Here is a 23136-nt window from a genome sequence, read left to right as displayed (position 1 = left end):
ATGAGGCTTCTGGCATAGGATACTGAGGAAATAGTCATTTTCACTGCCCAGGAATGATACTCCTTTCTGGATTCACAGCACATCAAAACCCAAAGACCCTTCTAATACCCAATCCAACAAAGCTCTTTCAAAAAGGGGAAGGGCAGCAGGAAGGTGACCCTGGTTAAACTTCTCCCACTTTTTCTCATACCTGTTGTCGAAGTAGAAGAGGCCTTTGGCAGGATCGACACGCAGGAAGGTAGCCACATCTTCATAGTTGGGGAGGGTGGCACTAAGACCAATGAGTCGGACATCCTCCTGGGTCATCTCAATGTTTCGGATGGCCCTGGCCACCAAAGCTTCTAAGACAGGACCTCTGTCATCGTGGAGAAGGTGGATCTCATCCTAAGGAATAAGGGGGCCGCAAATTACCTCTAGGACCAGAAAAATGTAGCCCTCTTTCCAGAGAATAGCCCCGTCTTATAGTACATACCGGATATGCCAAATAAGGAAGAAAAGGGATCCCAAGCAAGAGAAACCCAAAGGGTGAGACAACATGCACTAGGAAATACTCCAGAAATCACCATGCTGTGACCACTGAGCTACGTTGCTAGTTTAGTGAAACATGCTTTATGGCAAGAAAATCTGATACTTAAGGTAAACGAGTTCATAACTTCACTCAAAGATAAATTTCTTTACTGAAAATGGAGATTCTGAACAGACCGTATTTATATCCAATAAGGCTTCACCTCTGCGCAGTCATCCTTACTACTTTGTACTTGCAAAAGATATCATGAATCAAAGGATGAGTTCACATGGCCTAAGGCAGTGCTACTTGAATTACAGCATGCAGCAGGGGATCTTACTGAAAAGCAGACCATGGGGCACCTGGGTAGCTTAGTTAAGCGCCCAACTCTTGATTTCGGCTCAGGTCATGAGCTCAGGGTCAGAAGATCGAGCCCCGCATCGGGCTCCGTGCTCAGCACAGAGTCTGTTTGAGATTCTCTCTCTCTCCCTGTCTGCCCCTCCCCCAGCTCACGCTCACTCTCAATAAATAAAAATCTTTAAAAAAAAAATTATATTTCAGTAGGTGCGGGATGGGGCCAGGGACTCTGCACTTATAACAAGACTCTGACTAGCAAGGCTCTAAAGCAGGGGTTGGCAAACTTAAAGGGCCAAACAATCAGTGTTTTAGGCTTGTGGGCCATACAGTCTCTGCTACAAATAGAACTGACCCTTGTACAACACAGGGGTTAGGGGTGCCCCCCACAGTCGAGAATCTACCTGTAACTTTGATTCCCCCAAAACTTAACTACAAATAGCCTACTCTTTACCAGAAGCCTTACAACAACATAAATAGTTGACTAACATGTATTTCACACATGTCTTATATACTGTATTCTTACAATAAGATATGCTGAAGAAAAGGTTACTAGAAGTGTAAGGAGAGTTGCAGTCGTGCTCTCCGAGTTCCTGTCTCCCGCCCCACGCCGCCTGGGATGGCCTCCCAGAACCGCGACCCAGCTGCCACCAGTGTCGCCGCCGCCCGGGGCCCCGCGGGCAAGAGGCTGCAGCAGGAGCTGATGACCCTCATGATGGCTGGTGACAAAGGCATCTCTGCCTTCCCTGAATCCGACAAACCTTTTCAAATGGGTGGGGACCATCCATGGGGCAGCAGGCACAGTATAGGAAGACCTGAGGTATAAGCTCTCGCTGGAGTTCCCCAGTGGCTACCCTTACAACGCACCCACAGTGAAGTTCCGCACACCCTGCTACCACCCCAACGTGGACACCCAGGGGAACATCTGCCTGGACATCCTGAAGGACAAGTGGCCTGCCCTGTATGATGTCAGGACCATCCTGCTGTCCATCCAGAGCCTGCTAGGAGAACCAAACATTGATAGTCCTTTGAACACGCATGCTGCCGAGCTCTGGAAAAATCCCACAGCCTTGAAGAAGTATCTGCAAGAAACCTACTCAAAGCAGGTCTCCAGCCAAGATCCCTGACTGTCCAGCCTCTCTCCTTGTGTTGCCTTTTTATTTTCTCCTTAGATAGTCTTTCTCTTCATTTCTGTCTAGGACTCTGTATCTTAAGCTGTGGTGTCATTTTTGTTTTGTTTCTGTTTTTTAAATTAAGTCTCTGGTTGAGCCCTTCTGATGAATATATTAAATATATACACTGGTTTTTAAAAAAAAAAAAAACTATAAGGAAAAAACACATAGTACTGTATTTATTTTTAAAAAATCAACATATAAGTGGACCCATGCAGTTCAAGCCTGTGTTGTTCAAGAGTTCATTGTACTTAATTCTGTCGCTGCAGCACAAAAGCAGCTGTAAACCATAAGTAAATGAACGGGTACGGCTGTATTCCAAAACCAGTAGCCACAGCTGGCCAAGCCCTGCTCGAGGATACTGAAAATCAGCACACGACGCCTCCTTCCTGCTCTCCCGGACAACTTAGAGAAACTACACTCTGACTCAAAGTCCTCCTTGCCTGGGTGCTTCTCTGCATATGGAACACAATATTCTAACTCCTTACTCGTTCCCTCTGAGAATGGATTATTTATTTATAAAGCCCTTTAATATCCTGGGAAGACACAATTAGTTATGTCTATTTACATTTATTTCAAAAAAGACATTATATTCAAAAAAAGACATGAATAACAACATGGCAAACACCACGCGCCTCCTCGGAAATGCTTCAATTAGGTGCAGATTCTCATTTAATGGTAACAGCAATGCTGACAACTGTCATCATACAGGCTAGAGACTGGAGGAAAGCACTGAAGAAATGGTCAGTGTTAAAACCCAGCAAACCCAGGGCGCCTGGGTGGCTCAGTCGGTTAAGCATCTGACTCTTGATTTTGGCTCAGGTCATGAGCTCAGGGTCGTGAGATCCAACCCCGTGGCGGGTCAGCTTGAGATTCTCTCTCCCACTCTGTCCCTGCCTCCCACCCCCGGCTCACTTGCTTGCTCTCTCAAATAAATAAATAAATATTAAAAAAAACAAACAAAAATCCCAGCAAACCCTCCTCAACCACGCCTGGTCTCTACGTCCCCAAGTACTCCCTGCTCACCAGAATGATGAGCCGGACGAGCTGGGTGTAGGTGCGCTCCCCACCCTTACGGGTAATGATGTCCCACTTCTCGGGGGTGCAGACGATGATCTGAGTGGCACTGATCTCCTCCTTGCACAGCTGGTGGTCACCAGTCAGTTCCGCAACAGTGATGCCATAGGTGGCCAGGCGCTAGGTGGAGGAGAGGCATATCAGGCAAAAATGCTGCAAGGCGGCCTTGCCACCACACTTTGGGAAGTCTGAGAAGAGGGTACTGGAAGGAGGTATCAACCCAACAGGGAAAGAGCAAATGAATTAGATCGATCCTACAAACACATATATATATGTAAAACAGATCAAGTTTACACTTAGGCAAATGAAGCAGACAAAGATCTGTGGGGCGTCTGCAGACCAGAGGGGAAAATGGAAACTTGTAGATAACAGGACCTAGAATAAAACACTACTAGGTCAGGGCATCTGGGTGGCTCAGTCGTTAAGCGTCTGCCTTCGGATCAGGTCACGATCCCAGGGTCCTGGGATCGAGCCCCACATCGGACTCCCTGCTCTGCTTGGCGGGAAGCCTGCTTCTCCCTCTCTCACTCCCCTTGCTTGTGTTCCTGCTCTTGCCATCTCTGTGTCAAATAAATAAAAAAAAATCTTAAAAAAAAAAAAAAACACCACTGGTCTACTATCAACCATGCTCCCCGCGAGTGTTTCTTAAGTTCCTCAATAACGTAAATGATAACTGCTATGGAGAGAATTAAAAAAAATTAGATGCTAAATCCGTGCAAAAGTCCAAGATCGATCCAGGATAGTCTTGCTTCAGAAACACTCTGAACTTGGGTCACGCTCCACCTTGAAGTAGAAGAAAAATACCACAGGAGGCATTCCAGGGATGGCCTAATACGAGCAGTAACACCCTAGGCCCATTCACAATACCTTTCTACACCCTTACCTTTCCAAAACTGCCCACCATCTCCTGTACCAGAGATCTCATGGGAGCGATGTAGATAATCTTGAAGTCATCCACGTTGATAGTGCCATCCATGTTAATGTGTTTCCCGATCTCTCGGAGCATACACATCAGGGCCACGTTGGTCTTTCCCGCACCCTAAGATGGAGGTCAAGGATGAGGTCTGTTCACCTGCCCTCACTTCCACAGGCTTATCACCAAAACAGACACGAAAGCATGTCCTGGGAATTGTATCTGACCATTTAATATCTCTTCCATCAGAGAAGAACGAACTCGGGGGGGGGGGGAGGATGGAACATGGGTGAAGATGGGACAATCCTGCCACCAAAAATAGCCAGCACTGCGCACAAGAGCAGAGCAGTCAGGGCAGTGCTTACTGTAGGGGCGCACAGCAGCAGATTCTCATCTGTCTCCAGAGCAGCACGGTACAGTTTACTCTGGATCCGGTTCAGGGTTTTGAAGCCCTCAAATCCAGCCTGGGCATACTTCGGCAGCTTCTCCACTGGAAGCAGTTGCTAGAAGAAAGAAACGCCATTCACGTCCCACTGGCAGCACCCTCGCGCAGGCCATTTCTGTGGGAGGGCCAGGACCGTACTTCCTGTCCTCCCCCCACCAGTAACTCTCCACTGAAGGAGATTCACTACTGTCCCAGGGCTCACAATCAAAACAGGGGACCTCTGAAGCTGCTCCCACATCAGGGATAAACTATCGATGAGACAAGGCCACATTTTGGCCAATGGCATGAAATCCAAGCTGAAAGAGAGGTGGAAAGACTGAAGAAACTGAAGAAAACTGAGAAAAGCAATTCACTCACTTCCTCTGAACCGAAGGGCTTGGGCTTCAGAGCAGGCACATGCACCTCTTCATAGCCCTTGCGCTGGCGACGGAAGGACCCATCAGGAAGCTGACAACGTTTATTGGCCATAAAGTGGCTCCCCTGGGTAAAAACCAGGTCCTCCAAGTCCAGAACCTGCCGTGGAGCCAGTGCCTGGGAGTATGAAAAACAAAAACCCAAAGTGAGCAAGGTGAACAAATGGGTTTCCCAGCCAGCACCGCCTTGGAAATAACCCTGAGACTTACCTCTCCACCCTGGTCCAGATCCATGGTTTCCAAGTCCGTGTCCATCCGGGACTGACGCACTCGCTCTCTCCGGGACCTTTCCTCCTATAACGGGGAAAGGCAGAAAAAATAACAATTCGTCACCATTGTAGGTTCTGGTCCCTTTCAATCCCTGCTTAGCTAAGCTTGATTCACAGATGCTGACCAGTAAGTCCCAAAACACAAAGACAGACCTTTCTGCCACGGGGACCGCCAGAGTGATGGAAGCAAGAAAACAGCTTTAAAGGGACAATGCAAGTATGTCCGGGTGGCTCAGTTGGTTAAGCATCTGACTTCAGCTCAGGTTGTGGTCAAGGGGTTCTGGGATCGAGCCCCACATCGAGCTCTGCACTCAGTGGGGAGTCTGCTTGTCCCTCTCCCCACTCATGCCCACACACATGCATTCTCATGAATAAATAAAATCTTCCAAAAAATACTTTCCTCTTAAAAAAAAAAGACAATGCACAGCACAGGAATTTCAAAATTTAACAATTCAGCATCAAGGCTAACCCTAAGGGTAGAAGTGTGGGTTCTGTGTTCAGCCAACATGTGCTCTATCCCTGCATTTTCAGTAGATGCCATGATTTACTGTGTCAACCGTGAAGGGCCCATGGTGCTGGTGAATACAGCAGCAGGCCAGCAGTCTCTTGACCACACCAATGTGAATGCATTAATTCTATCTGTACCAGTGACAAACCTCAAAGAATTCAGAGAAATACTTTACTACTTCAACCCCCTTTTTTTTTTTTAAGATTTTACTTATTTATTTGAGAGAGAGGGCGCTCACAAAAAGAGAGCGAGAGAGAGAGAGACAGAGAGAGCGTGCACAAGCAGGGGGAGGGGCAGAAGGAGAAGCAGACTGCCCATTGAGTGGAGAGCCGGACTGAGGACTCGATCCCAGGACACTGGGATCATGACCCGAGCCAAAGGCAGATGTCCAACCCACTGAGCCACGCAGGTGCCCCTCAACCCCCTCTTCTAATAGGAATTCAGCTTTACACTACAATTTTTTTAAGAGGGAGAGAGAGAGTGCGCACATGAGTGGGAGGGGCAGAGGGAGAGAGAATCCCAAGCAGGCTCCACACTCAGCTTAGAGCCCAAAGCAGGGCTCGAGCTCACACGACCATGAGGAACATGGCCTGAGCGGAAATCAAGAGTCGGACACTCAACCAACTGAGCCACCCAGGCACCCCTAAGCTACAATATTCTAATTGATGTCTCTTCTCCAAAGCAAACACTCTAGCTCGGAAATCAGACAGATAAACCAACTCAGGCCTTACCCGGATCAGATCCTCCTTTTCAGTCTCGTGGAGCTGGTAGAGGAACTTGGAGAGTTCTGGATCAGCTTCCATCTTTCCCATGATCCTTTCCTTTTCCGCTTCACTCTGTGCACTGGCCAGTAAGGTACAGTATAAAACTGCCAACAGCAAAAGGATGAAAGGGAAGGTAAGAAGGAGGGGGTTGGGATAGAAAGCAAGTTAACCAAAACAGACGCCGCAGCTGAGTCTCCATCACACATGCACACATGCATGCATACACTCCAGAAGGGACCACCATATACTCACTCATCATCCTGTGCTGTCGCAACACTTTAATAAAATCGAACGTGTTGAAACCAAGGAGCAGAACCAGCTGGTTCTCACATTCCCGATCATCACTGGCTGTCTGCAGAGAGAATGTAACGCCATGATCAAGGACACAGCCATCTGCTTCCTCTACTGTCCCATCTGCTAAGACACATACGATGAAAACAAAACGACACCCTGGCTGTACCTTCAAGATCTCCAACACTTCATCCGCCTTCTTCTGTGACACAATGGCATCATCATAGAAGCGACTGAGCTGCCTCTGTAGCCAAAACGCATCAATATCCCGAGGGTGCAAATCCTTCTTCTTGGAACTCATCAGTTCCCCCGAGGCTACAAGCTACAGAAATAACCAGGCAGTTAGCTCACGCCGTGTTTCCGTCTGGCCCAACTGCTTTCTCATCATCCTGCAACAAAGTTCTCCTTGCCACCCAGAGCCTTCCAGCCTTTGAGGACTTCCCAGAATTTAAAAAAAAACCCTCTTCTACTGAATTCAGGAGCACACCAAACTAACATTTCATCAACACATGCCTTTGGGAAGGAGAATGAGTGACTGAAATCTTAAGAAAATCAAGACGTTGAAAGTTTATTATGGCTCCTATAAAAGGTCAGCTTGGTAAGTTAAATAACAGGACCTACATACGAGAAACAAATGCTACACCCAGAAATCCCCTAGCCTTGCAGCAACAGGCAAGAACAAACTGTACTTACATTAGCCGAAAGGGTGCAACGCACTACAGCCTCGTCCCCTTCCATGTCATCATCAGATGCCTCTTCTCGAACCTCCCCATACACATCTTCATCACCTTCCTAAAGAAAACAGTCCAACCCCAATTCATGATTTGGAGGAGATCCTAACATCACCACAGATCCTCTCCCTTGAATCCTTTTTTTTTTTTTTAAGATTTTTTATTTATTTATTTGAGAGAGAGAGGAAATGAGAGATAGCACGAGAGGGAAGAGGGTCAGAGGGAGAAGCAGACTCCCTGCTGAGCAGGGAGCCTGATGCGGGACTCGATCCCAGGACTCCAGGATCATGACCTGAGCTGAAGGCAGTCGCTTAACCAACTGAGCCACCCAGGCGCCCTCCCTTGCTTGATTCCTTTAAAATTAGCTCAATGGCTGGAACAATGGCTCTAGGAAGAAACCAACAGCCTCCTGGAGCCAGGGTCAGCCTTATTCCAGAGTACATGTAATTGAATGATCTCATTACTCTAAGTCCACTTGACATGGATTCATTAGATGCTTCTACTCTCTCTTCTGCTTCTTCCCTTAGGCTGCCACAATGGCAACCAACTGGATCACGGTCTCTCTCGTATATGCACAATCAATAAATGAAAAAACAGAGCTATCAGTTAACAGGAGGGAAGAATGATACAGAAACTATGCTTGGGAAAACACGGTGATCCAGAGGTGTAGAGACCACTTGGCTTGCTCTCCGCTGTCTTTATTCACACTCTCTCACACTGTAAGTACTCAATACTTAGCACAGGATCATGTTACAAACAGGTAATTAGTAAGCATTTGATAAATGAATGAATGCAACAAGCAAAGCACTCTTCTATACTTTGTTGCCACTTTTTTTAAGATTTTATTTTTAAGAGATGCCTGGCTGGCTCAGTTGTTAAGCGTCTGCCTTCAGCTCAGGTCATGGTCCCAGGGTCCTGGGATCGAGCCCCGCGTCGGGCTCCCTGCTCAGTGGAGAGCCTGCTTCTCCCTCTCCCACTCCCCTGCTTGTGTTCCCTCTCTCGCTGTGTCTCTCTCTCTCAAATAAATATAATCTTTAAGAAAAAAAAAAAAAGATTTTAAGTAATCTGCACCCAATGTGGATCTCAAACTTACAACCCTGAAATCAAGAGTCACATACTCTACCGACTGAGCCAGCCAGGCATCCCCAGTTAATAGGATTTTATGATTTTAAATAGCAACAAACTTAAGAGCACATGGCTGGCTCAGCCGGCAGAGTATGTAACTCTTGATCTCAGGGTTGTGAATTCGAGTCCCACGTTGGGTGTAGAGATTATGTAAAAAGAAACTCAAATAAAATCCCATCAGGGCGCCTGGGTAGTGCAGTCAGCTAGCCATCCAACTCCTGGTTTCGGCTCTGGTCATGAACTTGAGGGTCCTGGGATCAAGCCCCATGTCGGGCTCTGCACTCAGCATGGAGTCGGCTTGACATTCTCTCTACCTCTCCCTCTGCCCTCCCACTTGCGCTGTCTCTCCCTCTCTAAAAAATAAATAAATCTTAAAAAAAAAAAATCCTATTAACTACACTGCAGGAAGCAGCTTAGCAGTCACCTACTTTAGGCATCTTATTCAGCAGATGGAGGAACAAGCAAAATGGCCTGCCCGAGATACAGGACCAAAATTCAGATCTCGTGGCTCCCAGTTGGGGGCTCTTTCTTTTGACACTCTTGTGCTACCCCTACTTCCTGTCTTACTTAGTGTATGAGATTTCGAGGCTGGCACTTTACCTGAGCCAAACTCGCCGACTGAGAACTCTAAGGCAACTCTGAAAATTTTTTCAAGTGTCCCATTTGTTCCCGTTTAGTTATATTCAAGAATTCGGATTAGGTGGTAAATTTCAGGGGCTGCTGCAACTGTTACTTAGACAACCATGTACATAACATGGCCATGCTCTTGGGCCAACATGCATGCTTTTGCAACTGGCAGCAGGACACAGTACTGCAAAGTGGAAAATTCTCACAAGATTAAAATGGAATAAAACATAGTGGTGTACCCGCTCATTGAAGGTATACACTGTACTTTTTGTCCTTCTTTTTACTAATCTATTTGGTTTGTTTTAAATTATCATACGTTTACATTTACAAGTGTAAATTTACTTTATAAATCCCTAAAGATAACCATAGCAAATTTTTAGCGAAATAACATTTATGCCCAAAGTTGACACCCATACAACACCATAAAATTTATCTGGCTTAAGCTAGAGAGCTTCTTTATACCAGAAGTGGTCCCCTCACCTCAACAATTTCAAAAAACAAGAGACTGGGTCCGTTTACTTTTATCACTCACCTCCTCATCAGACTCAAACTGAACATTCACACCGTATGTCTCATCAATGTTGTCATCTGCAACAATAAGGGATTAGAAAAAGACAACAGGGAATTAGGGAAATGAGGCACTATGGAGCTAATTCCTCCCCAACTACCTGACTTGCCCATCCTCAGCATACATCTATGGTCTCAGAACCCACAGACAAAGACACTTAACATAAGAGAGTCATCCATACTGCCACCGCTGAGGCCTTCTCCAACCTGCCAACCCTGGACACGGCCCTGCGCTGGCTGCTCAACCACCTGAGCACCCCCCGACCCACCCCCACACAGGCTCTGCCCAAGTTTTCCCCCAGGTTCTACACAAAAGGTCTTAAGACTAAGAAATAGCTGCTGTTATCAAGGACTCTGATTCATGGATCATAACTCCTCAGACACCAAACAGGTTACAGGAACTCATGGACACATTCAGAGGTTTTAATGACTGAGGCTTGAAAATCAAGTTTAGAGGTCAAAAGCAACCACTTAATATGATACGGACATAAAGAGCCATTACCCATATTCTGGATTTCCTTGTCTCCACCGTAGTCTGTGATCTTTTTGCCCAAGTTCACTAGCACATGGTATCTGGTATCATCTGTCTGACCCAACAGCAGGTCAATCTCCTTTCTTCTTTCCTTGTCCCGAAGCTTTTCATTCTTTAGGACAGCGAGAACTTCATCAGCTGCCCCACAAAGGATATCACGTGGCTGGTGGCCAAAAAAAAAGGGAAAAATTTTTAGAACAAAACACAGAACATCACTTGCCAGCTTTATGTAAGAATGGGATGTGAAGGGGCGCCTGGGGGGCTCAGTTGGTTAAACGACTGCCTTCGGCTCAGGTCATGGTCCCAGGGTCTGGGATCGAGCCCCGCATCGGGCTCCCTGCTCGGCAGGAAGCCCGCTTCTTCCTCTCCCACTCCCCCTGCTTGTGTTCCCTCTCTCGCTGTGTCTGTCAATTAAATAAATAAATAAAATCTTAAAAAAAAAAAAAAAACAATGGGATGTGAAGAGTCATACCTCTTTAAAACCTGAATACCATTTCTGACCATTTTCATTACTATTAATTAAAAAAAATGCCACAACTGTAGGAAAACCCACCTGTTTTTAAAAAGACTAGGTAGGTGGTCACAGGAAATAGGACCCAGCTTCCACAACAGTCTGACCATTTCTCCAGGCAACAGAGACACTGCTCTGTGCTCCTCTAGCTTACCAAACTTTTGGTAATTCTTCATCCTCACTAGACCCTCTAAGACTCATAAAGGCCCTTAATCTAATCACAAATGTATAATGGTCAAAAGCACGGATTCCAGATATAAAATACCCAGGCTCATAGAGTGGCCCTGCCAAATACTACCTCTGTGACGTGGGAAAATTACTTAACTATTCTTTGCACCACATATGTCACCGGTAAAATGGAAAATGAGTATTAACAGCACCTAGTCATAGAGCTAATGTGAGGACAGACAGAGAGAAGGCACATAAAGCATTATTCCACATAAAGTGAGTGCTCAGTAAATACTAGCCACTTCCACAAACTGCTATGGCCCACACAGGAAAATCCACAGACAAGGTTCTGCTGGTACCTCCCAGTTGTGACTCTCTCCCTCTCCAAAAACGCAGCTTCACCCTCTGGCTTCCTCACCTGGTCCCCAAGGGCAGCCTGGATGAAGCTGAGCAGCACCTCATAGGTCTCCCGGGTCTCTTTAGTCTTGGGCTTATAGATGATGCCCACCATCTCATCGATGCCCTCGGACAGCAGGGTATAACCCTTCATCTTGTTAATGTCGTGTCGGTCCTCATCACGCTTTCGTCGCCTAATGAACACATGATGTTTAAGAGGCAGAACCTACACCCCAAAAGGCAAAACTAAATCAAGCCTACCCTCCTCTCCTCAGCTTCATGGACACATGTACTATTTAAAAACATGAATCTGTACCTCAGCAAATGATTCCCACTTGGCCATCTTTATGGGAACACAGTAACAGGAAGGGAATCCTTTGTTATTCTCTCGCTAGACGCAATAAACGTTGCAATGAGACAGCCTCCTCATTCATTTGAAAAAGGACAACCCTTTTTACTTGGCATGACAACACCATATAATCAAATTTCGATTTGCCACCTCTCACACACATTTTCTTTTTCTAGCCAGAGAAACAGGCCCCAAAAGAATCTACTGCCATTGATTACCAACAAATTATAACAAACCTGTAAAGGAAGCCATACTCTGCAAAGTGGAGAACAAGTGATGTATTAACTCATTTCAGATATATCTAATCAAGAGGTGCCTGGCTGGCTCAGTCGATAAGAGCATGAGACTCTTGATCCTGGGGTTGTGGGTTCAAGCCCCATGTTGCAGAAATTACTTAAAAATAAAATTAAAAAAAAAAACAACAAATATAACTAATCAAAACTGAGCCTACCAATTTTTGAGACTTCATCGTGGGAGAGGAGAAAAAGACAGAGATATCAGGGATTTCAAAATATAAAGATAAGGTAAATTTCAATGATCTTTTAAGTTTTGAAATATATCCTCCCAAAAAGAAAAACAACAACAACAAAACAAAAACCTTTCATACAATGGATGCTTGAATATTAGTCTATACCAACATAAGTAGGAAGTGGGCAACAGCAGAGGAAAGAAGTAGGGGTGGGAAGTTTGTAATGAAAGAAAAAGAGTTAATGACACAGGGAATAGCGAGGGTCTTGAAAATACTGTGGAGAAAATTAAGATCTCTCTATGGACCAGAAATATATACATTAGAAAAAGATCTAAAAGTTGTTTTCTCAGGGCGCCTGGGTGGCTCAGTTGGTTAAAGGTCAAACTCTTGATTTTTGCTCAGGTCATGATCTCAGAGTCGTGGGATCAAGCCCTGAGTTGGCTCTCGCTCAGCACGGAGTCTGTCCCTCTCCCTCTGCTCCTACGCCTGCTCTGTCTCCCAAATAAATAAATAAATAAAATCCTTATAAAAGTTTATTTCTCACTTCAGTACATATACTGAGGCCAAAAAACCTTTTAAATCTCATGTTCTGTTTTTACCTTCACTAAGTTGTTTTAATGCCACTGATGTCTCCTTTTGCACCAAACATTTCAGCAAAAACTGCTCAAATACTCAAGGAACGGTGGATTTTGGATCCCAAGAAAAATCATTTTCTCCTTGGTACTCACTTGGCTCTTCTTTCCTCCTGCATCTGTGGTTTGGTCCGTTGAGCCTTATCTCCCATCCGGGTGCCCTCCAACTTCCCAACCAGGGACAGCACCTCTCCCGTGGGTTCATCCCGGCGGGTCCGGTCAATGAGAGAGCGGTCAGCTTGGAGCACAAGATTGGAGTTCTGAAAAGATCACAATGTTACTCAAGCTCTGACACGACTAGGGCCACTTCCTGTATCACAGGAGTGATATCATAGTAAGAAATGCAGCAACTAAGTGCTGATAAGCACATTCGGAATAAGAGATTTTCCTTAAAATGAAAGAGCGCCACACAACTGCACATGAGGAAAGAGCGATCAAATCAGTTGAACGATCCTTGCTCCTAACACTGCCCGCAATAACCCACACCTGGGAAAAGTGTCGGCACGCTGGGGGTAACACAGAAGGGGGCGGGTATGGCGCCGAGGGGGCAGGGAACAAACACTCCTAGCAGAACTCTTAGCCCATCCCGCCCGCCCTAGACCCTAGTGGGCTTATTCATGTCGTCGTGTACCCCCACCTTCGCCCGGATCTGCCTTCGTCTCCGCTTTCGTGGTTCACCTGCAGGCCTTCAGACTAAAACTCCCTCCGCCTCCCGCTCCCCAGTGGGTTCCCTAGCCTGGGTCCTTCCGCGAGCCCACACGTACCGCCTTGTACTCGTACTGCAGGCTACGGGCGGTCACATCCGCCATGGCCGCGGCTGCTCCGGGATCTCAGAGCTCCGCTCCCCTGACCACACGCTACCAAAAGCCGTTGCTGCCCGCTCCCGCCCGGCCGCAACAACGCAGGTTTGACGCACAGGAGAGAGAAAGAAACGTGCCCCCTTCCGCTTCCGGGTCACACGCCGGAAGTGTGGGTGGGGCGTGTCCCGGTGAAAGCGCGGAGCGGACCCACCGCCTTCTGGGCGGGGTGGGCGGGGCCGAGGCCCTCCCCCGCGAATCCTGTGATCCCCGACTCGGGTTCCGGCCACCTCCTGCGACTTCAGGCCCACTGTGGATAGGCTTCCATCGTCGCATTGTTTCCAGGACCCCTCACATCGCAGCGAAACGTCGGCCTGCTCAGCCCCCTCTCCTAACCCAAGCGCTTTTCTGCCCGTTTCTTTCTGACTCTGGCCACCGTCCTGTGAGCTGTGCTGGCGAGGGGTGCTAACTAGCTCCTTTTCCAATTGGGGAAATGGAAGCACCCAGCGAGCGATTTAAGAGTGTGTGTATGAGAATTACCGATAATCATCCTTTGGGTTTCAATTCTGTACTTAACAATTAAAAGAAAACTCTGTCCCCTACCTGTTCCACCTAAAACCCACGCGTGTCAGCAAGACCCTGTTCTGGGCCGGCCGGGGCCTCCTATTTGCATCCCAATGCTTGTCTCAATCCTTCGCAGAGCCCAGGCAGCTGCCCTCTTGGCAGGACCAGCTCCCTGAAGGCAGTGACTTAATTTCTTCCTCAGCAGCAAAGGCCCCAGCGCCAGGAGACACCGCTGCCTTTCCACCCCAATCAACCAACCAGTTCTCACCTATGGAATGGCAACTCAGAGCTGAACGGTTACCTCACTTAAGAGCCTGTTCGCTTTTGAAAGAGGAACGAAAGGGAAGATACTATTAAGCCAAAGGAATTCATCCTCTATAGCAGTCTCTGGGCCAAATTTGACCTGCAGGGGTATTTTGTTTGGCTGTCCATTGACTCCTTACTTAAAAATTGGGATAGTTCTTGGAAAATCTGGACTTTTAGCATCTATGAAGAAATCAGAATGCTGGCCACATGAGACCCTCATTCCTACATGGCCTTCTTGCCTAGTGCTGATCAGCAACTTGCTGTTCTTAGAGGATACACATGCTCCTCCCACTGCTCCCGTTTTCTCATACCTGGCCCCTGTAGGCATGTAGTTTGCAGCCCTAACAGTGTTTTTGTCTACCTGGGCCTTCCAAGGGACAGTAAAGTCCTTGCGGCAGCTCTGCTCCTCAGTGGCTTTGTGACTTTGAGGTAGCTAGCTACCTAGTCTCTCTGGGTGAGCATCATTTTGTCATCCTTAAAGTTGAGGCAGTAAAACTTACCCCCTATGTGTGTTGTGATTAAACGAGGTAGTGTGTTTAAAAGCACCAGTGAATTGTCTGACTCAAGGTGGGGGCTCACTGAAGGTTATTTAATCTGAATCCTCAATACTGACTTTTATTTTGTGGCCATCCTGTGGTTCACCCACCTGACACAAAAGAATCTGAAAAATATTTCAGGGATTCTGCTCTGTGTTTCTAGAGGAGTAGTATTCATGTTCACAGTCAAGCCTGGGCTGTGGGCAAATCCATGAAGCAGAGGAGGAATGGGGAGTGACTACTCATGGGAACAAGTTTTCTCATTGGGGTGATGGAAGTGTTTTAGAGTTAGATTATGGGAATAGGTGCACAACTCTGAATGCAAATTAAAAATCACTGAATCATACATCTTATTTTTTTAAGATTTTATTTACTTATTTTACAGAGAGAGCGAGAGAGCACAAGCAGGGGGAGCTGCAGGAGAAGCAGGCTTCTTGCAGAGCAGGGAACCTGATGCGGGACCTGATCCCAGGACCCTGGGACCACAACTCGAGCGGAAGGCAGATGCTCAACCATCTGAGCCACCCAGGCACCCCTTGTTGTTGTTGTTGTTGTTGTTGTTGTTAATTTTAACAGGATTATCCCCAGGAAGCTGAAGGACCCGAAGCACCCTGACAAATACAGACCCTTGGTGGGGGGCGTTCATTACCACATTGGATTCAGCTTTAATTTTCTTCCAGTCTATGTGTGCCCATTGTGCCGCCTCTCTCCAGAGATTGAGAATTCAATATTCTCTACTGCCAGGCCTGGACACAGGGTTACCCAGCCTCCTGGGCCCTGCATTCCTGTACCTCAAGACCTGTCACTTCATTTAGTAACCTCTCAAATATTATATGTGCACTGAACTTTGTGAGCACTTTTAGGAACTCAGAGAAAAACGAGATGCAGTTAGAACCTTCGAGAAGTTATAGTCTTGGAGAAATGAAATGTACCAGTAACTGCAATTAAAAAGCTAAGTGGAGGGTGTGGGGGTGTCTGGCTGGCTCAGTCAGTTAAGCGTCCAACTCTTGGTTTTGGCTCAGGTCATGATCTCAAGGTTGTGAGGTTGATCCCCACATCAGACTCCATGCGCAGCGGGGAGTCTACTCAAGATTATCTCTCTCCATCTCCCTCTGCACCCCCCACCACTCTCTCTGTCTCTCTCTCAAATAAATAAACCCTTAAAATTAAAAAAAAAAAAAAAGCTGGCGCACCTGGGTGCCTCAGTCAGTTACACATCTGTCTTCGGTTCGGGTCATGATCCTGGGGTCCTGGGATCAAGCCTGGCATAGGGCTCTCCGCTCAGCAGAGAGCAAGCAGAAAGCCCACTTCTCCCTCTTCCTCTACCTGCAGCTCCCCCTGCTTGTGCTCTATCGGTCTCTCCCTCTCTGTCTCTGTCTCTCTCTCTGTCAAATAAATAAATAAAATCTTTAAAAAAATAAATTAAATAAATTAAAAAAAAACTGTAAGTTACCAAAAAAGGAAAATTCCGTATGTTCTCATACCTCCTCACCTTCTCCCCTTAATTACAGCCCCCCAGCACTGCCTCTGTCAGAAAGTCTCTCTTTTGTGTCCCACCCGCTGCTCCATTGCAGGGTATTCAGTAAACTTCTAGCTCCTTAAAAAAACAAAAACAAAACAAAGCAAAAAAGAAAACCCAAAAAAACAAAAATAAACAAATAAACAAAAACCTGTGCAGTAAGCGCCACAAGGGGGCGCTGAGGGAGATCAGAGAAGTCGCTTGATCCAGGGGCATGAATGAGCAAGAGTTCACAGTCGTAAAGGATGGCTAGGATTTCAGAAGAGGCAAGGAGTGGGGGAGATTTCAAGGGAATACAGAAGAAGCAAAGTATGAAGGTGGGAAGACAAAAACATGTCCTAGGAACTGTTAGGAACTCAATTCAGTTGAGGGAAGGGCAAATGTAAGATATGAAACAATGCAATAAAATTTGGACAGATAAAATTTAGAATCTCTTGAAAACATAATGCCATTGTAAAGAGTTTTTACTTTATTCTAGGAGACCATAGGAAGCCATACAGATTTCTGGGGGAGGGCTGTTTGTTTTTTGCAGCTTTATAGCAGGTGTTTGATTAGAGGGAATAACATTTAGATTAAGCAAAAACTTACTGTTTATCACATGGCAAGCATTTTCAAAGTACCACTTTGGCATACATGGTCTCATTATAAGACCCTCATAAAGCCCTATTAAATATATTTCCGCCATTTTAGCAATGAAGAAATCGAGGCCCAGAGAAGATAACTGACTTGCCTGGCCTCACCTCCCTCAAAGCCAGGCTGTCTCATTCCAGACCCTCTGTATAGGGGCTTCCTCACAGAGCTGGGCAGGAGAAAGGTGACTCCCATAGTGCTAGGTAAGGTGTAGGTGAGAGAGTGGGGTGTAGGGGGTACCAGAGGCAGGGAGTACAGCTGGGAGGCTATTGAAGGAGGCAGAGCAAGAGATGAGGTGTGCTTGAAAGGGGTGACACAGGCAGGGGGAATGGAATGTTAGAAAGGTGAGCGAAATTCAAAGGGACTTGGTGATTGTCTCTAGTGTGTCCAGGAAGCCCTTAGGTCGCCTGAACTCCTGGGGTTGGATAAGAGGAGTGCTGGGGCACCAAAAAGCCCCGGGTAACTTGCGTACCAGATGGTGAAATGCCTCCTGATCTAGGACTGAACATTCACATTCTGGGGTTCGAGTGAGGCTAAATTGAATGACCCCAGTAAACACCATGTGCTACATGGAGAAGGGATTCGGTAGAGGGTAGTTTCCTCTCCATTTGCCTAGAACATCAGATCACCCACTCATGCACACTTTTGAACTACTCCATTCCTTTACTTCTTCATTTAGCAAAATTTTATTGTCTCCGTGCCAGTCATCACACTAGGTTCCAGGGCTGCACCAGCAAACAAAACATTCTATGCAAATGAATGTTTAAGATTTAACCATGTAGTGACAAGATTGATTTTCTAATTAATTCGTCCGGTGTACGTCTCTAAACAGGCTTTGCTCCCTTTCAGGTCTTTGCTGTAGGAGGCAACGCCCTTGTATTAACCAGGAGGCAGTTTGATGTAGTGGTTAAAAGCATGAACTCTTGTGTCAGGCTGCTGGCGGTCAAATCTCAGCTTCACCCCTTCCTAGCTGTGTATTCTTAAGTCAGTTCTTAGTGCCTCAGGTGCATCCCCTGTTGAACTGAGATAGTTTTACCCACTCCTTAGGAGTGCTGGGCACCTAGAACTCCACCAGGAAATAGTAAGGGTAAAGGACTATCCGACAGAGCTGCATTTCTCAAAAGCGTTTATGAAGTACTTCGTGTCTGGAGGCAGTCTGTGATCAAACACAGGAAAGCTGTCTCATTCTTTGGCATACCCTTGCTTTCTTATTATAAATGGTCTTAGCTGATGGCCCTTCCACCCAAAACTTGGTTCTGAATGGCTGTTGGCTCTTCTCCAAACTCCAGCCCTCACATGGAAGATGACAGTTTGCCAGGACTAGGCGTATCCAGTAGTACGGCTATAAGTTGGGTGGCTGTGCCAGCATGTTGTGTATTGGGGCCACAGTGTTAGGCTAAGTATGTGACCTCACCGGGTGACTGATTTGCAGGGCCTCCTGAGAACTCATTTTGGGGTGCAAGTTGCCATAGGCTTGTTGAGAAATGAAATAATGTCCTAACTATATATAAGGTAGACTCCTTGTAAAGCCAGTCACACATCAAGGTGCGGCTCATACTGGTTCTGTGATGGATCCGTTCCTAACGAGGCAGCTGGTGGCTTGCAGTTTCAAGGACTGGCTTCCGCCACAGATGGAGGACAGACGGTTGTAACAAGATGAGTCTCCTCCTTGTACCGGGCAGCTCCTCTGTTAGGCTTCCCCCTCCCTACTATCCGATTCCCTCCAGTTTCCATTGCAGAATAGAGCTTTTAAAAGAAAAAACAGGGGCACCTGGCTGCTTCAGTCAGAAGAACATGCAACTCTTGATCTCGGGGGTGTGAGTTCGAGCCCCATGTTGGGCGTAGAGATTACTTAAATAAACTTTAAAATAAAGAAACAAAGAAAAAGAGAGAAAGAGCAAACAGGTCATGTCTGCACTGCATCTCACCGCACCCCTGCCCACCTTCCTCTCTGGGCCCTGATTTTCTTTCCTCTTGACAGTTCCAAGTCTCTGCCCGTTAATCTCCCCAAGCCGCAGACTGCCAGCTGGGACAAAATCCAAATCCCAAGCCCCAGTGATTTTTTTCCTGAGGCACTGTAGCCTTCTTAACTGTGTATCCAACCAACTTTTTAAAAAGCCAACGAGCATGGAACAAGCACTTGTCATGCACTTGTGACTGGGCCCGGTGAGAGGAGGGTCACCACACGTGAGCTCTTCTCAGGGGCAGATACCAGCAGCTGGGGCAGGCTGAATGAAGGCTTGGAATGCTGATTCCTGCCAGAGACCAATGTGCCAAGGAAATAGGAAGAGAAAGCACACAGCAGCATGCCTATCACACCAGTAGCTCAGAAGCCCCTTGAGGATCCTCTGCAATTGCTCTTCTCCCCCCTCCCCACCAGAGATAACCACTTCCCTGAGTTTTTTTTTTTTTTTTTAGACAGGCCCTTGCTTTTCTTCATAGTCTTACTACTTATGTATGATCTCGAAACAACATATTGCTCAGTTTTGAAAAAATGAGTAGCAACACAATACCCTGCCATGCAAAGAGAGGGCAATATGGTCCCAATAGATAGAGGCAGCAGAAGAAGGTCAAAGCAGAATGCCTGCATCAGAGGCTGGCCTCAGTTCCCCTGAGCGTCTCTGGGGCTACTGCAGGCCTTGGGCAGGTGAGGCCACAAAGGAGGCCTGGAAGCACAAGGTTCGGGGCAGTTGGGCATCTAGCAGGGTCGTGGTATGGACAAATACAGCTTCTTGGAAAAGGGTACATGTGAGGGGTTTTCGTTGTCATTGTTTTTTTTTTAAGATTTTATTTATTAATCTGACAGAGATAAGAGAGAGCACAAGTAGGCAGAGCGGCAGGCAGAGGGAGAGGGAGAAGCAGGCCTCCTGCGGAGCGGGGAGCCCAATGCAGGGCTTGATCCCAGGACCCCTGGGATCATGACCTGAACAGAAGGCAGACGCTTAGCCGACTGAGCCACCCAGGTGCCCCTGTTGTCATTTTTTAAAACGCTGCATGTCACAAACTCTGTCTTTATTCTACTCTCACACTTGTTTAGTAGTTTGGCTAAGTATAAAATTCTAGATTTGGAAACCATTTATCTTCTTGCTTCTAGTGCAATGCTGAGAAGGCTGACACCCTGCTTCCTGATCCTGTGTGTGTGACCTGTTTCTGTCCTGAAACTTGTAGAATGCTCTGTCCTGAGTGTTCTGAAACTTTATGATAAAGTACCTTGGTGTCCGTTCATTTTTATCCATGTGCTGGACACTCAGTCTCAGTCTGAAAACTCATGTCCTCCAGCTACAGGATACAGGCTTTATTCCTTCTTCGGCATGATTTCCTCCTCTCCATTTTCTCTGTTCTTTTTGGGCCCCCTAATTGTCCTATGTGGGACCTACTTGGCAACCCTTGTAATTTCTCTCCACTCTTTTCTGGCCCTTGGCATTTTCACTCTAATTTGGGGAGATTTCTTCTGTTTTACCCTCAGTCTCTATAGTACCCGCCACGCTTGTACATTCCCCCACTCCACACCTTTGCTCTTTTGTCAGCCAAGAACACCTTTGGCCAGTCTTGACCCTTCCAAGGCAGATGGGCCACCATCTCTTCCTCAAGGCCTCCCTGGCCTCACCTTCAGAGTCAGTTGAACATTTACCAGCACCTTACTGCAAATAGGTGAACAAATATAAATAAATATTATTTCAAACAAAAATAGTAAGGAAGGATTCTAGAATCCTTAGTGATGAGACCTCCCCTGTGCCAGCTATGAAGTAAGTAATCATCCTTCAGCTCCAAACCTACCTTCTATTCTGGGCCACCCTGCAAACCACATTTCTGCTCTGCCAGCCACTCCCAGTTAGGTTATGCCAAGGGGAGGCACGTGAAGGAGACTGCAGGGCTGGAGAAAAAAGCACTTGCTCCCATTTGTCAGCTTCCCAAGCCTGTGAGCGCCCCCCTACCCCAGCGGCTCTCCTTCGTATGGGCGGGGGCAGTTCCTTCCTACAGCGGCAGTTTGCAGAGCCTCCAGCATGCGCGTGCGCAGAACCAGCTACACCCCATCCTTCATCAGACGCCAGCGCCAGCTGAGCAGCACCCCTCCTCTTGGGGGGCAGTTTCTGCACTGCAGAGACCTCTTGAAATCTTTTTGATGTTTTGCTTTTGGTTCCTTTTGTTTTCCCGCTGTGGGGTGGTTGCTTCCCGTAGATGCTACCTGATAAGTTGAGATGCCCTACACACCTAGTCAACAGTTCTTTGTTAAGTTCTTGGTTCACGTTACAGGTTTCCGTCTCCTGACTAGACTCTCACTGTTACAACTCCCACCTTTATTTTACAGAAACTCTCATCTTTATCTTTTTTAAGATTTTTTAAAAATTTATTTATTGAGAGAGAGAATCTGAGAGAGCATGGGGTGGGGGAGAGTCAGAGGGAGAAGCAGACTCCCTGCTGAGCAGGGAGCCCGACGTGGGACTCGATGTGGGACTCGATCCCGGGACTCCACGATCATGACCCGAAGGCGGTCGCTTAAATGATGGAGCCACCCAGGCGCTCCTCTCATCTTTATCTTAAAGGAGGTGATGGAGACAGAGAGGGACACTTTTAAGGCAATATCCTGAATTCAGTGCTCTTGTTTATCCGTAAGAATAGGAGATGGTGTCCCAAACGGGGCTTCCATTTTGACAAAGTAATAGTTCGCTCCTGTTTTTGCCAAGGACATCTACGGGTGAACCTGAGCATTTCAGCCCCAGTGGCTTCATTTCTTTTCCCACACTGGCCACATTTCTTCCTGGCACAGGGGGACTTTTCACCTTTAGGTCTTCAGGTGCCCACTCTCCTCCAATTACGTTTTTGTGTCCTGATCGCTCCTTCAGCAGGAAGAGGGAGGGCAGCTCTGATTCCTTAGCATTTCCTTCCAGGGAATGGCCTCCCTGTTCTCTGGTTCTGCAGTATTTTTAATTCCTAAGGAACTGTCACCAGATTTCACTTTGGAAAACCCAGTTGTAAATGAATCCCACTCAACCTTATCCAGGGAAAACAATCTCTATTGTTAGGGAAAAGATTTCTGTTATGAAAAAGTACTCTGTGCTTGGATTCAGAAGATCTGGAACAGCTTGCTCCCAGAGCTTCCTGATAAGCAGGGAAATTTGGGAAACTGTTCTATTTCCTTCCTGGGGAAATTAAAAAAAAAAAAATCTTGTTTAGCAGAGCTCCCTCCAGAAGGGAACTTTCCAGTCAGCCATCCCCAAAGGACAAAGGAAATTTATCTTCATTAGAAATTCAACCACCTCCACCACCCACTGCAGCTCCACACAGTCTGAATTATCATTGCAGAGATGGGGCAGGGACAACATAAACAAGAGAAACTTAATCCAGAATGAACAATGTTGAGATATCAACCCACCGAGGCTCTATACAGCCTATGACAGAGAAACAAATGCAATACAGTCCCATTTAATCTGACAAAGGTTTTTCTTTTCATCCCTGATTTGAGGATATGCTCATGTGGAAATCTTACAAAGGTATGCAAATGAAACCACAACCTTTTCTTTTATAAATCGTTTTTATCCAAAAGAATAAAATGTGATGAACTCAGGACTGTTGGAAGAATCCAAGGCAATTTGGTGACAGTGGAACCCAGAGAGGAGCACTCTGCTTCTCTAGTCAGATACGAACAGTGCATCTGGTATACCTGATGAGCACATGAGCAAACAGACTCTGCTTTGCTTTACTGAACAGAATCATCCCCGGGAAACAGGACGAGAGAGAAGTGTGCGGCACCAAGAGAGGGCACGGGCTTGGCTAGTTGCACTCCCAGGAGTAAGAGCAGAGCAGGCGGAAAAGCACTCACCTGGCACGGGGAAAGGTGTGGGAGGCTTCATCCCCAGCAGGACAGGTATGGATCCTCACTCAGCATCACCCCCTTTTCCATTAAAGCATGTTCACAAGTCTACCCTCTCAATATAGCAGAGCAGGTAACATTTTGGGCACAGTTT

General features: G+C 46.8%; 1 protein-coding gene and 1 pseudogene across 1 annotated transcript in view; one reads left to right on the top strand and one right to left on the bottom strand.

The window, feature by feature from the left end:
* The window catches only part of SNRNP200 (small nuclear ribonucleoprotein U5 subunit 200), a 32706-nt gene extending 18956 nt beyond the window's left edge, over window positions 1-13750 (bottom strand). The window contains exons 1-15 of the mRNA XM_025868145.2: window positions 13583-13750; window positions 12915-13078; window positions 11391-11562; window positions 10264-10456; window positions 9727-9782; window positions 7405-7503; window positions 6881-7033; window positions 6673-6772; window positions 6388-6524; window positions 5090-5173; window positions 4824-4997; window positions 4387-4524; window positions 3992-4147; window positions 3058-3228; window positions 191-384 (exon numbers count right to left, since the gene is read on the bottom strand). Of these exons, the coding sequence (XP_025723930.1) occupies window positions 191-384; window positions 3058-3228; window positions 3992-4147; window positions 4387-4524; window positions 4824-4997; window positions 5090-5173; window positions 6388-6524; window positions 6673-6772; window positions 6881-7033; window positions 7405-7503; window positions 9727-9782; window positions 10264-10456; window positions 11391-11562; window positions 12915-13078; window positions 13583-13627 (2036 nt within the window). The 5' untranslated portion in view covers window positions 13628-13750. The remainder of the gene's footprint in view (window positions 1-190; window positions 385-3057; window positions 3229-3991; window positions 4148-4386; window positions 4525-4823; window positions 4998-5089; window positions 5174-6387; window positions 6525-6672; window positions 6773-6880; window positions 7034-7404; window positions 7504-9726; window positions 9783-10263; window positions 10457-11390; window positions 11563-12914; window positions 13079-13582) is intronic.
* LOC112820998 (ubiquitin-conjugating enzyme E2 C pseudogene) lies at window positions 1370-2116 on the top strand (annotated as a pseudogene).
* Window positions 13751-23136: the final 9386 nt, after the last annotated feature.

This window comes from Callorhinus ursinus, unplaced genomic scaffold (genome assembly GCF_003265705.2).
Source record: "Callorhinus ursinus isolate GAN/ISIS: 27379988/994484 unplaced genomic scaffold, GSC_fseal_2.0 scaffold10, whole genome shotgun sequence".
NCBI lineage: Eukaryota > Metazoa > Chordata > Mammalia > Carnivora > Otariidae > Callorhinus > Callorhinus ursinus.
Note: the sequence above shows the minus strand (reverse complement) of the source record. Positions and strands in the feature narration are given on the sequence as shown.